Here is a 13,579-nt window from a genome sequence, read left to right as displayed (position 1 = left end):
ATGACTGAAAAAGGCGTGCATTTTAAACATACAGGCTATGCCGTACATGTACAACGAAAACCCTCAAAGGGTTAAGAGCCAGAAGAAGAAAGAAAAAACAGAAAGAGGGCCATACTTGCAACCAGTCTTATTTTCCAGAAGCATGCAAAATATGAAGGCACTGAAGACATGCGAAGAGCTCTACCATTTACCGCACATCCAGGAAAAACAGACAAAAAGTGCAAATCACAACTAGGGCATCTAAGAGACAACTAAATGAAACTATAGATATTCGCTATTGTGAAGCAATGTTGACAACACACTGATGCAAAATAATCTTTTTTTTTTTTTTTGCTAATGTAAAAGCATTGAAAACAGGCACAGACTCTACACTCGGTGCATGTGCAGAAAAGAAAGGTTAAATGCCCACAGCTGGTGGCATCACTGACCTCAGGGTCCAGCTGGAGGAACTCGTTGAGCACCATCTCATAGGCCGTGGGATCAAGGCCCCCCTGGGGCAGCACGGGGGCGAGGCAGCGCAGTTGCCGAAGGCACGCAAAGCGGTACACCAGCTCCTCCCAGAAGCGTGCATCCGCCCCAAACACAGTCGGACACATCTCGGCCGCACGTTCAAAGTCTTTCCTCTCAATCAACTGCTCCAGGTACTGCATGCCCACACCCTGCAACCACACACACACAAACGCACACACTTTTCTCACTCGTTATACCACAGGAAGCACAGAGTGAAATGTCAAAAGAAAAAAATTCAGAATTCATGGTGGATCGGTGCACAAGCAAAAAAAGACACAGGACCAACAGAACCAGGGCCAATCAATCAGCTTTTAAAGGGGCCCTGAAACACAAGTTAAGCTTGTCGTTTTCATCGCTTCTCCTGGTACTGTGGAACGCACCGATATTGCTGCACAAGTGGCAACGTAAAAAACAAAGTTGTAATAGTTTTATTTCAATACAGAAAACAGTGATTTCAGATTACAGAGACATACAACTGCTATATTTGTGATCAGAAGTGACACGTCATCCCGTGACAGCGACAACAACGGCTGGGCATTTTTAATGGCTTGACACAAGATGTTGCATGTAATATGATGTGGTCCCAGCTGGTCCACACTACTGTGCGCGAAAAACTATATACAGTAGAACCCCGCTGTTACGTTCCTCACTGCTGCGTTTTCCCGGCTGTTACGTCGTTTTCCGCCGGTCCCGGCATAGCTCCCATAGGATACAATGTATTGGGAACCCCGCTGTTACGTCGTAACTGTCGGACCGTTCCCGTATGATACGTCGCGAAGTGCGCCCGGAGCCGACCGAGTGACTACCAAAGAGAGCGGCCATGGTGCATTTTCACGCAGCTTGGCCTCGTTTGACCGTAATATTAGCCGCATGAGAGGCGCAAGCAACAGAATCTTTCAATTGATGCAAACAAAAGCATGGCCTTCGAGATTCAAACTGCAAAGATGGCGTCTATGACGTAACTGCTCGCGAAAGCAAGGCCTTCGAGATTTGCATTTACTATTGACAAAAGCATAGCCTCTGAGATTTGCATTGCACAAACATGGCGTGTATGACGTAATTGCTTGCGAAAGCAAGGCCTTCGAGATTGGCATTCACTTCTGCCATCGCGTTGGCGTAGACTCATCATCATCGTTATTTGTCGGAGAACAGGAGGAGTTCGAGCTGGTTGGAGCTCGCATGGTCGCGCGTGCGGTTCGCGGTCGGACTCGCCGCGCCGGTCGTGATTGCGTGAGCTTAGTTCTTTCATGCCTACAGCTGTTGGTGTTAAAAAAATCGCATACGTTGATTACATTTCTGTGGATAAGGCCGTCCTAAGCTCCGCGTTTCTATCCATCGACTAGATCGCGGCTGAGCGCGCCAATTTTCGTGCTGCTCGTAAGAATTGAAATAAAATTCTGTACCACTAAATATTTTGCCGTTTTTCCTGTTTTTCGGCTCTTACGTTTCCAGTCTCTTACGTTTATTTCCTACGGTCCCTTCAAAAACGTATCAGCGGGGTTCTACTGTAATAAACACTTTTTATACTTCCTCAAAAATTCTGAAAACAACTGCAAAACAACGCTAGATATGCTGCGAAATCGCAACCATAGACGTCAGACTCTGGAGTTTCGCAAGATGTGTGGCACCACCTGTCGAAGTATTGGGTAGTAGAGAGACAGACTCCCTTGCACAATTTGCTGTGGGACCAGCTCCGACTAGAGAGTGCGAAACAACGACTGAGCTTAATATTGCGTGTGTTTGCGCATTTACACTCGGAAAGAGAGCAGTGAATTTCTCTCCGCTAGCCGGACGTAAGGGGGACTCCGCAAGACCGATCGAGTATGCTTGCCAGCGGCACTACGACTCTCACACAAAGGGCAGCAGTCGAGCACACGAACGAAAAGCCGCTTGCTACAGCAGCGCGTCAACCTCTCGTGCCAGCCTAAGAGCATCTGACGTGGGCAAGCCCACGCCAGACAGAAACGAGCTCAAGGGGGAATGAGGACAAGCGGCTGAGGACAAGCGGCCAATGAGGACAGGCGTTGGCAGTGACGTAAGCTAGCATGGTCACGTGGTGGCGCAAGCATCTACAGGCATGTTCGGACGCGTGGCTCGTGCGGGGAAGACCAACGCATGGCTCGCACCAAGCAAAAAGGCCTGGCGGCGTAGCCACGGTAGCCATGTCGCCGATTAATGGCGGTTCCCGGCGCTCGAGCCGTGCGGGGCCAGCACACGCGCTAGCTGGGGAACGAGGTGCCAAAGGGGAGGGCGCACTCGATTCCCACATTCCCCCCTCCTAAAGATCGAGGCCAGCCTGTGAAAGAGGCTGTCCGAGGCCAAGTGGCAAGGTTAGCTCAGCCGCAAGGGGCTGGCCAATGGGGCAATGTCCAACAGGGGGTTGTCGTCTTCCTGAAGGTACAAGTCCAAAGTCGGTCATGGTCACACGAAAGTTCCACCAAAAGTTCCACCACGAGGGAGAGCCCACTGCCGGGAGAAGGTCCGCAGCCCAGGAGGAACAGGGTAGACTGCACAAGGACGGGCAGCGAGCCCGCTTGAAGTTCACTGGTCTGGAGAGGTTGGCAGCCGGGAACGTACGAGGCGTGGCTGCCAGTTGCATGCGGCAGCCAACCGCCGAAAGTCGCTGGGACGGGGGCCACACAGGAACGACCAGCCGGAACAGCAGGCAGCCAGGAACGGAAGCCGGAGCGACCACGCTCGGGCCTGGGCCAAAGCTTCAGTGGGCGGACCAGCCACTGAGGGCGGCTGTCGAAGCTGCCCGGTGGGTAAGGCAGGGTGGAGGTGGCTGCACGGCAGAAGGCAGGAACGAGACCACCACAGGAAGGACCAGGGAACAGCAGGCCAGAGGTTCAGGAACAGGCTGGTGGCACGGTAGAGCCAGGTGCTGGGAGGCGACTGGGCGATGCAGGAGTGGACAGAAATGCCCCCGGCATAGCCGGCTTGCCAAAAAAGGGTGCCTGCCTGCCTGACAGTGCTGCCCCACAAAAGGAGGCGCTTGCCAGGTTATGGCTTGGGGACAACACGTCAGAGGGTTTTTTCGGCCAAGAGGGCCCTTCGACCACTTCCAGACGTGTGCCGCCACACCTTAGCGGTTATTCTCCATTCACTGTCATGGTATGGAATAAAGTCCAGCTACCTGTCAGTGGGAGAAAGGTTGCTTAGGTGCGTTTCCGCAGGTTGTACCGATGGCGTGGCTTCGAGCCAGCCTTCTCACGGTTTTCCTGCAATTTGGTGACCGCCTCCCCCCCTCCCAAGTCGTTGCTGCGGGCAACGAAAGGTTTGAGGTCGGAGACGTTAACTGGACCACCGACTTGGCTCCCTTGGGAGTCAGCGAACTTGTACACCAGAGGCGACACTTTGGTCCGCATTTTATTGAAGAAAACAACAACATATATAATACAGGAACAGAACACCTCGTGACTTGGCCATTCAGCTAAAAATACATTACGCACCTAAGCATTGTCAAGTACACATATAGAATGCGAAAAAAAAGCAAAAAAATAATTAAAAAATAATGAAAAAAAAGGTTCCTTGCATCTATAGTCGGGTACAACTTTAGAAAAAAGGAGAGGCCCCGCCCATATGACCGAAGCGCGGCAGCCGATTGCCTCCGCGGCAAAGAAATAGTCCCGCTTCTTCTCCTTGAGCGGAGGCACCGGCCGTCCGGCTCGTGACGTCAGTCTAGAGCGCGCGCCCATTGGTGGAAGCGCGTGTGCATCCGCCTTTGAGGTGCAAATGCCGCTTTTTTCTAAAGTTGTACCCGACTATAGAACGTTGTGTATTCAATTCCTTTTTCATGTGGTCGTCAGTACATAGGCCAGACCAGGCTGTGTTTGAATATTCGGTTGAGGGAACACTACAGTTCGTTGAAAGGCTTTGCGCATTCGCATTTGTCTATGCATTGTCGCAATTGTGAGTGCCACCTGCTGTTTGATAAAACAAACATGCTCTTTAGGCACCCAGAGAAACTATCAAGAAAGATTATGGAGGTGGTTTTATAAATAAGAACGGATCTAACTGTGTCAGCCAGCCATCCATTGCCTTACTGGATAACAAACTTTCCATATTAGATAGTGGATGAGGATCTTATGTTACCCCATGCCGGGTTTTGGGTTGTTACATTTTAAATTTTATTTATTGATTTTTATTATCTTTTCTTTTTTTTTCACATTCTATACGTGTACTTGACAATGCTTGGGGGCACAATGTACTTTTTAGTCGAATGGCCAAGGCCAGGTTAGTCACGAGGTGTTCTGTTCCTGTATTATATATGTTATCGTTTTCTTCAATAAAAATTCAGTTGAAAGTCAGCGCTGTGCCATGTCCACTTCTCGCCTTTGTCTGTTTTTTTGCGCTGTTAGCCACAATGAATCTGCACCAACTCGCCCAGTATTCCATCTTTCATTTCTACAAAGCGGTGCGCACTGCAACACGGTCCCGCACAACGACACGGCAGAGATCGGCAGCCCAGCGTGTTGAGGTTGTCGCCCATTAAAGGGACACTAAAGTGAAACAATGAATCGTTTTAGACTGATAATTTGTACTCTGAAACCTCTAATGTCGTTGATTTCACCATCATAGCTTTAATAATAGATAAGTAAATCAAGGTTGAATTCTCGTTTTTAAGTTTCGCGCCGAAATCTCCTCGCGTTGACGTCACTGATTTAAAAGTGCATTTTTTATATTTTGGCGGCATTGGCCTAATTAAGTTTTCTGGAACTTGGTATTTTAAGTCTCTGGCCCGCATAGAAGGCAATGCACTTCATTTTTACCCATTAGGAACTACTTAGGCCCCAGTAGATGCCGTCAAAATCTATGACGTCACGGCAAATGGTGCGGGAACTTCAAGGTGGCGGTGCCACCCACATTTTATTTTTGCGCATTTTCTCGCTTACCATGCACAGTAAGCATGGTGATTATGGTATCGTGAAAGAGTAATTTACTGATACGAGAAAGATTGATTTTCTCTTTAGTGTCCCTTTAAAAGCATGCAGTAGGCTTGAAGTAACGCTACACCACACGCGTGCCCGAGCAGATAGAGCCACAAAGGCATCGCCGCAATCGCGTGGAAATCGTAATCATTGATCGGCTGATCTCCGCACTTCTCAACAAGACAGAAAACCTCTTGCGGCACATTGTGGCATCGGCAAGTCAAGTGGCGCAGTACACTTTTACTGCACAAAAAGTTAGCCCGGTATGCAGGATACGCACTAACCGTTAGGCATCGGATGAACCACTATGGCTTAAACGGCCAGTGAATGCATTATGCTCTACGTGACTCGGTCGGCGATTCGTTGCAACTGCGTTTTAACCGTTAGTATGTTTAACGCGAGTACTTATTAACGAGGCTTGACTGTATGCATTCAGCTGAGCCATATGGAGTGTACAAAGGGAAGAGTTGTGGAGTTGCATAAATCTGTGCCTTGTCCTGTGTCACTAACTTTCTAACTTTTCCTCAGCTAGTTCACGAATACTGTGCTGTAATAGGATGTAAAACAATTGAAATTGCAAGGGATTCGGGTCGTGTGCCACAGCACCTTGTTCGTCCTCGTCTCAGCAGATGTGCTGTGGTTACACATGCGTCACCAACTCGCTGAAATTTTCATGTTACTAAGTGCTTTTATTGGCGACTCACTTGCAGTGTGTGCCTCTTGAGATCACGACTGGACAATGCAACCTGCACGGCCTCCTGTGGATGGAGAAAAAAGTAGACAGTCTCACAACATTGATACATCATTTACCAGTCCGTTTTCTACATAATAATAATAATATCTGGGGTTTAACGTCCCAAAACCACAATATGATTATGAGGGACGCCGTAGTGGAGGGCTCCGGTAATTTTGGCCACCTGGGGTTCTTTAACGTGCACCTAAATCTAAATACACGGGCCTCAAACATTTTTGCCTCCATCGAAAATGCAGCCGCCGCGGCTGGGATTCGATTCCACGACCTTCGGCTCAGCAGTCGAGCGCCATAACCACTAGACCACCGTGGCGGGGCTCCATTTTCTACATGATTCGAGATTCGATGCTTATGCTGAGAATCTTTTTGTCGCACTTTAAGTGGGAAAGGTACATGACACTTGTAATTAGTACTGCTAAAAAGTGTGTGAAAAGGAAACTCAAACTATCTTGAGAAGTCAGCTAGTTTCATTAATAATAATAATATCTGGGGTTTAACGTCCCAAAACCACCATATGATTATGAGAGACGCCGTAGTGGAGGGCTCCGGAAATTTCGACCACCTGGGGTTCTTTAACGTGCACCTAAATCTAAGTACACGGGCCTCAAACATTTTCGCCTCCATCGAAAATGCAGCCGCCGCGGCCGGGATTCGATCCCGCGACCTTCGGGTCAGCAGTCGAGCGCCATAACCACTAAACCACCGTGGCGGGGCCAGCTAGTTTCATTGAACCTAACCTGAAAAATGTGTTCCAATTAAATGGAGTTTCATTTACTGGGAAAGACGTGCAAATGTGTAGCAATATGTATCATACACGCTTTTAACATTGTTAGGTACTTTAAGGTGGGGAGGCTGCCTATTAAAACCTTTTCTTGCGATAGCAGTTATATGGAAACTCGAAGCGCATTTTCGCCATCGTGTTCGGTATCAAGTCCCAATTGATAACATCGCCCCGTACGTCGTATGTTCTGTGTGCGAGTGAATGCATGCTAGGGCTGCCAATGGGTGCGGCTAAAGCGGGCCGGCCGTCTTTGCCGCACGAAGGCACATGAAGGGGTGCTGGAGGGGGGCTGCATCGCTCGGGCAGTAACTGTGAACTTTGATCACACTGGTGTGGTCGCGCACAGTGGCATACGCACTACGTTGACAGAGATGAACTCATACCTGAGGAAGTGCTGCGCCTCATTACATGTAACAAGTCCCTATACCACAGTCGGTGCCTGATATTTTGCTTACTTCTTCCTCGACTTTACCAGATATATTTGTTATTCGTTTGTCATTTAAATACGAGCTGCCAAACTTTATTTCTACGCTCACATTTACAGTTTCATATCCCATTTGTAATGTTAAGCACTTATGATCACTACCTAAGGTGTTAATCCCTTCCTTGTCTATTCTCATTTCTATCAGTATGTCATAAATTAGATGACATATAGTGAAGGATAACAAGAGTACGCATTGCCTTTTCATGGTGGCAGAAGGTACCACAATACGTTTCGCTGAATAATGATTGCCAGAGGAAGCACGTGCCACTTAACAATGGTAGGTTAGAAATTCCTAGAATAAGGGCTTAACTCTCATTGGTTTTCGTTGTGTATGTACCATATCGAATGGATTCAAGGGCCCCCTTAGAAACATTAATTTGCAATATATGTACTTTGCACTATATGTAGTTTTATAATTGTTGCTTTCACTCATGCTGCCAATTGCAGTTTAATTTTTTGACAGGGGAAAGACCCTAACAAGTCTATGTTATCTGTATCCCAGAAAACTATCCTTATGTACTGATTTGGAACAAAACCTTGGAACTGAACCTTGTAGTATTGCAGACCATTTAGGATGGTGCTTAAGAACAATCACCCTGTTGAGTCTCAAAAGCACAGCAAGAGTAAACAAGCATTCATTCACTACACCATGTGGCCAGCCTACCCAATTTAAAATTGAAATTCTGGGGTTTCATTATGTGTGGAAATCCCAATGTGATAGTGACGCATGCCAATGTGGTGAAGTCTAGATTATTATGAACACCTGGGATCCGTTGATGTGCAACAAAACACACGTATTTTTGCATACTGCTCCCATCAAAATCGAGCTGCCGTGGAAGGGAAGTGAACCCACACCCTTGAGCTTTGCAGCAGCACCCCTTAGCAACTAAGCTACCACGACGGGCTGGTGATATTACACAGCGAGGACCTAAAACCACCAATGCTTCTTTTTACTTGAGAGTACCCACGCATTTTGTCTCTGGCTTCCAAGAGCGTTGCCCACTACTGTTGATTTGAGCACATAATGATGATCTTGCAAACACTTTCTGATGCTTACAAAAGGTACGTGAAAATATGAGGCACTTACAGCTCTAGTCTTAGCCAGCAGCTCATCTTTGCAATGTTACACATGCTTCCAGTCACAAAGAGCCCGTGGCAGCATTTGTTGAAAACGTATAAAATGTATAAATGCAACTAGAACTTCGTTGATACATTCCCGCTTAGTATGCTTTCCCCGCTCCTGCGTTCGCAATCGCGAAAAATAAAAATAACCACTTAGAGCTATGTGTTAATACATTCTGGTTAATACAATTATTCAGCAGCAACATTCAGCACTGAGGCATGATACATTCTGCAGCTAAAAAAACTCATTCAGGAGTGCAAAAAAGCCCCTCTCATATACTTGTGAAGCGCTAAGTGGCAGACCGCCACCGTGCGGTGATGGTGGCTTCTCCGCAGTGCCTAATTCCTTCCCCCATGCCTTCTCTTCTTTGCTCAATTGTCCCTTTTACATCTTCTCTGAATTACTCGATCGTCTTTTCCACATCTTCACTGGATTGCTCAATTGCCACCTCAGCCATTGCCTGAGCTCTCGGTCAAACACACACCGACCCAAAGTAGACGGCTACGGTGGCTGTCAAAATCTTGAAATGACTTTCAAGAAACGTCTCTTTTCTGTAGCACAGTGGTTTTGTTCTGTGATGGCACCTTAGAAAGATTTTGCTGAGCACTGCAAATCCTTCATCTGCAGCATGGTACGTAGATATGCACTTGTTCCACACACTGTTCAGACCCCATGGCTACAATGACAGCCGGGAGAACATTGCGGAGCTGACAATGCGCACAAAGAATGGATGCTGTCAAACACCTCCAGTACACCACGGTTCGGTACGAGACTTAGGGAAGCGCACATGCTGTCAACACTACACAACATGCTGCGTCACGTAACCATAGCAACGCTGCCATTGTGCCCACTGCATATGGCCGATAAGACGTCATTTTCTCCACGCTTTTCTCCCAAAGCGCATTCATTTTCAGGTTGCTCCACCAACTGTGCGGTGTAGTTCTGGTCGGTGTTCTTTTTTCTCTGGCTGGACAGTTCTGGCTACCTGCAAGTCACCAGAACATGCCAGGACAATTTCATTCTGGAAGGCATCTGGTTAACAGACGCAAAAAAGAGACGATGTGCGCTCGCCACCATCTTTGTGAGGACTCGACAGATTGCAATGTGGGCACTTGGGGACTTCACCTTTGGTTGCCATTAAGGCTGGCGTTATTTTCTAAAGCCCGTTCCGCCGTGCAAGATGGTGCGATTACGAGTGGCACCGAACACATACCACCGCATGTCTTAAGTTAAGACAGAACGCAAACTGATCAACACATGTGTGCAAACATAGTATGCGATAGCTGTGAGCAGGTATATCCTAGAGCTGTCGCTTTCAAGGACACTATCACTTTCGCGAGATTTTGCATTGTGTCGTACTGCGATTGTTACATGCACTGCACAGAGTTGAGCTTGTTAAGCTGTTAGCGGCGTGGCAGTACTGTTCACGGACAAGGCAAGTCGCGCGTGATCTTGCGAACATATGTGATTGTATCCCAAATGTGTATGCTCAAGAATATCACTTCAACTCTTCAGCAAATTAGCCCCATATTTCCAAGCAGCAATAAAGAATGAACCGACACTCGCGCACCACAAAGTTTCATTTGGTGCCACGGCGGTAGCATTTCTTTGTTTAAGCTGGCTGTCCCAGCGTTCTGTTTTTGCAATCTTCAGGTTGTCTTGGGATTTCAACATGTGACCGTGACATTGTTTCCTGTCAGGACCGGAACTACCTGGTTGACCTCTGGCTGCCAACAAGCTGACAGAAAGAGTCCCACTATGTTTTTTGGGAAATAAATGCCTTGCACCTCGACATTAGCTCGTCAGCCTCAATTTTTAATGGATTTGGATCGTACGTTTTCCCAGATAGTACGCTTATTTCTAGCATTTTTTCCGGAAACGTATCAATGAGGTTATACTGTATGTAGTGAAACCTCGTTAATATGCACCTGCCGGAAACACGGCATAACTATGCACCTAACGGTGGTGCGCATTAACCACCAAGTACAATGAAGAAATACAGTGCCACAGCAAATATTGCCTAAAGTAGCCACCACTGCCTTTTGTTTTTACTAAAGTGCAGAAAAGATTCTGGCACTCTCGCATGACCGATAGCGCGCAGTGGCGACGCCAAGGAGCATTTCGAAACTATTAAAGGGTCCGGGATACGCAGCGACTAATACAGTCAAATCCCGCTACAATGAAATTGACGGGACGTGCAAAAAAAGTTCGTTGTCGCGGAATTTCGTTGCAGCGAAATTTCATCTATAGACCACAAAAGTTAGGAAGATTTGATGACCATGACTCGTTTGGTCCCGGCAAGCGCATGCATTCTCCTTTGCATTTAACTCTCGCTAACTCGGACGTACTCGGCCGCACACCGAGTGAATGTATTTTCTCGCGCATAACACGGACAAAATATACCGAAAATTTAGCACTAAACTCGGGGTGCGGGTTATACGCGAATTTCGGTGTGCAAGTTGGCTTCACAGTAATGCAAGGAAGGCGGCTTTGCGTCAATGCGTTAGTTATACACGTGGGATATACACGAGCAAATAATATATATGCAGGCTACCCTCGAAGCGTGCTGAGTGCATAGCACCGTGAAGGAGCGTGCCAAAGTTCGCTAGAGGTCAACTGAAAACGAAGTGCCGAAGCTCCGCACTACCACAGTCATAAGCGAGCGAAAGGAAGGCTGAAACGCTTCGTGCCATTTTACAACTTTATTGCCTTTAATCTTTCTTCCGGTGTGTTAGCTGCATACTTGAGCGTATTCGCTATCGATGATCGCGACGGTAGCGATCGTGGTTTTCTGCGCAGCGGTAGCAGCAAATGGTAGTTCCGTTTTCAATCTGTGCGCGCTGGCTGTGCGCGTGCCTTCAGAACTACGTCGTGGCCATCTGTGATTGCGTCTACCGCGGTTTTGACCGCAGCATTGTTTTAAGTCAGTGCGCATACGTTGGATGCGCGCATACTTTCGTGGTCGCCCATAATCGTGTCGACACGACCGCATTTATGTTCGCAGCAGTTGCAGCAGAATGTAGTTACGCTTGGACTAGGTGCGCTCTGGCCGTGCGTGTGGCTTCAAAACACCGTGGATGTCATTCACGATCGCAGGGCTTGTGACGACAAGCAGTATTGTTTTGTTTTGAGTGCTACGTCAAAACAATCATGTTTACCGGCAGCGCAACCACACACACGGACAGAGAAAAGAAGCGAAACGGAAACACAGCGCTGTCAGCGCTGTGTTTCCGTTTCGCTTCTTTTCTCTGTCCGTGTGTGTGGTTGCGCTGCCGGTAAACATGAAGTACAACCAACTGGCCCAAGTTTCCGTTTTGTTACAGTCAAAACAATGGTGGGAGTTCTTGAAGAGCGATTCTTCTGCGGCCCGCACGTGCATCAAACCCGCTGGCAGCACCATGGCAGATGGACGATCTGTCGCCGAGCATCTCAATGGCGAATAATTTACCGGGATGTGCTTGTGGTGGCAGAAAGCATGTCTCCGGTGAAGACACGGGTCTTGAGATGCGGCCGCACGGCTCTGGCAACGAGAAATGGTCGAGTTTCTAGCAGAATTTCGCGGCAATCCTAGGCAAGCTCGTTTTCCTTATGTGGTGGCACTCACGAAAACTTCGTTCAAGCGGAAATACCCAGAAAAAGTATTCATTGTGACGAGACGTTTTTCGCATTGTTTTCTATAGGCGGCTGATGAGGTATCGAAAATCATTCGTTGTGGTGGAAATTTCATTGTAGTGGTATTCGTTATAGCGGGATTCAACTGTATAGCGACAGAATGGATGGTATCAGCTTTTCATGATACATAACTATGCGTCTCTACCGCGATCTGCTACTAAGTTAAAACAGTGCCTCCACTATTTTTTCAATGCCAGTACGCGCCAAATCCAACCGTTCTCCACTGTCTCCTATCATCCTTTCCTACTCTCCCTTGACGGCTAGTGTTCGCGCCTCTTTTGCGTTCGTGGGGGAAAGTACCCTTTAGGTGGTGCCTCCCAACAGTGGTCAGAGGAGGTAATTTTTTTGTTCAGTTGCATTTCTATCCGTGGGGCGGCGTCTCACATTCCTCATGATCACTATGTTGGCTGTCACGCTGGCTCTCAAAGAGATGTCATGTTTTGAGATCGTGCGTCTCCATTCATCACGCTATACGTGCTACGAATGAAGACGCTACCAAGGGGGACGCGTCACTGTGACGTTGCTGCATGCGTTGTCTGTAAAATGTGCCACATGAGCACTGTGAGGCAGTGGCGGTATCACTTCGAGCCACAAAGGAAGGATTACGAAGGAACAAATCTGACCACTGCCAGATATGCATGATATAGGAAGGGGATGTCGCGTATATGTCATCTCCGCGGGAACAGCAGCATTGTGTGCTCAGATGCACACGATGCAAGCAGCCGTACCCTTTGGTGGGGTCGCACTATGACAACTCCCTGAACTGAGGTGGGCTCATGGTTCCCATTGAGGTGCGAGCGTTTGCACTGGCACTGGAAAAATAGAGGAGGCGTTGGCACAGTTTCGTTGAAACTTGGGGTGGCCGCATGGAGCTGATCGTCTGCTGGCTAGCTGCGTGCCAGCGTGTCGCCTACTGAGCTCACACCGTCATTGCCGGGCCGCTTGCTGTACTGTACGCGTGCATTTGCTGTAGGAGTGCTTTTCGTACCTACTCTGCTCCAGACTCTGCACAGACGCAGCAAGTAGCTTGTTCAGTTAACACGGCAATAATGAGCTTCCTGCACACGACGTGCACTCCGTGATGCTTCACCGGTCCTGGCATCAGACGGAGGTGCAGTTGTTGGATTGTGCCCTAATAAAAGCGTGCAGTATGGTTACAACAGCACTGCACTTGCTGTACTGTACACATGAATTTGGTGTGATAGTGCCAATGATGCAAGGTTTCTTGAGACTCTTGACTGGCAATGCTTAACTCCACAACAGTGAGCTGTTTTCGTTACTACAAAGCGGTGCGCGCTTCAACACGGTCCCACACAATGAGGCATCA

General features: G+C 48.0%; 1 protein-coding gene across 1 annotated transcript in view; it reads right to left on the bottom strand.

The window, feature by feature from the left end:
* Positions 1 to 13,579, bottom strand: part of LOC119386535 (vacuolar protein sorting-associated protein 41 homolog) — a 203,378-nt gene that overhangs the window by 85,000 nt on the left and 104,799 nt on the right. The window contains exons 13-14 of the mRNA XM_037653803.2: positions 6,146 to 6,199; positions 429 to 659 (exon numbers count right to left, since the gene is read on the bottom strand). Of these exons, the coding sequence (XP_037509731.1) occupies positions 429 to 659; positions 6,146 to 6,199 (285 nt within the window). The remainder of the gene's footprint in view (positions 1 to 428; positions 660 to 6,145; positions 6,200 to 13,579) is intronic.

This window comes from Rhipicephalus sanguineus, chromosome 3, assembly GCF_013339695.2.
Source record: "Rhipicephalus sanguineus isolate Rsan-2018 chromosome 3, BIME_Rsan_1.4, whole genome shotgun sequence".
Taxonomy (NCBI): domain Eukaryota; kingdom Metazoa; phylum Arthropoda; class Arachnida; order Ixodida; family Ixodidae; genus Rhipicephalus; species Rhipicephalus sanguineus.
The sequence above is the reverse complement of the archived record's forward strand: the minus strand, read 5'-3'. Positions and strand labels throughout refer to the sequence as shown.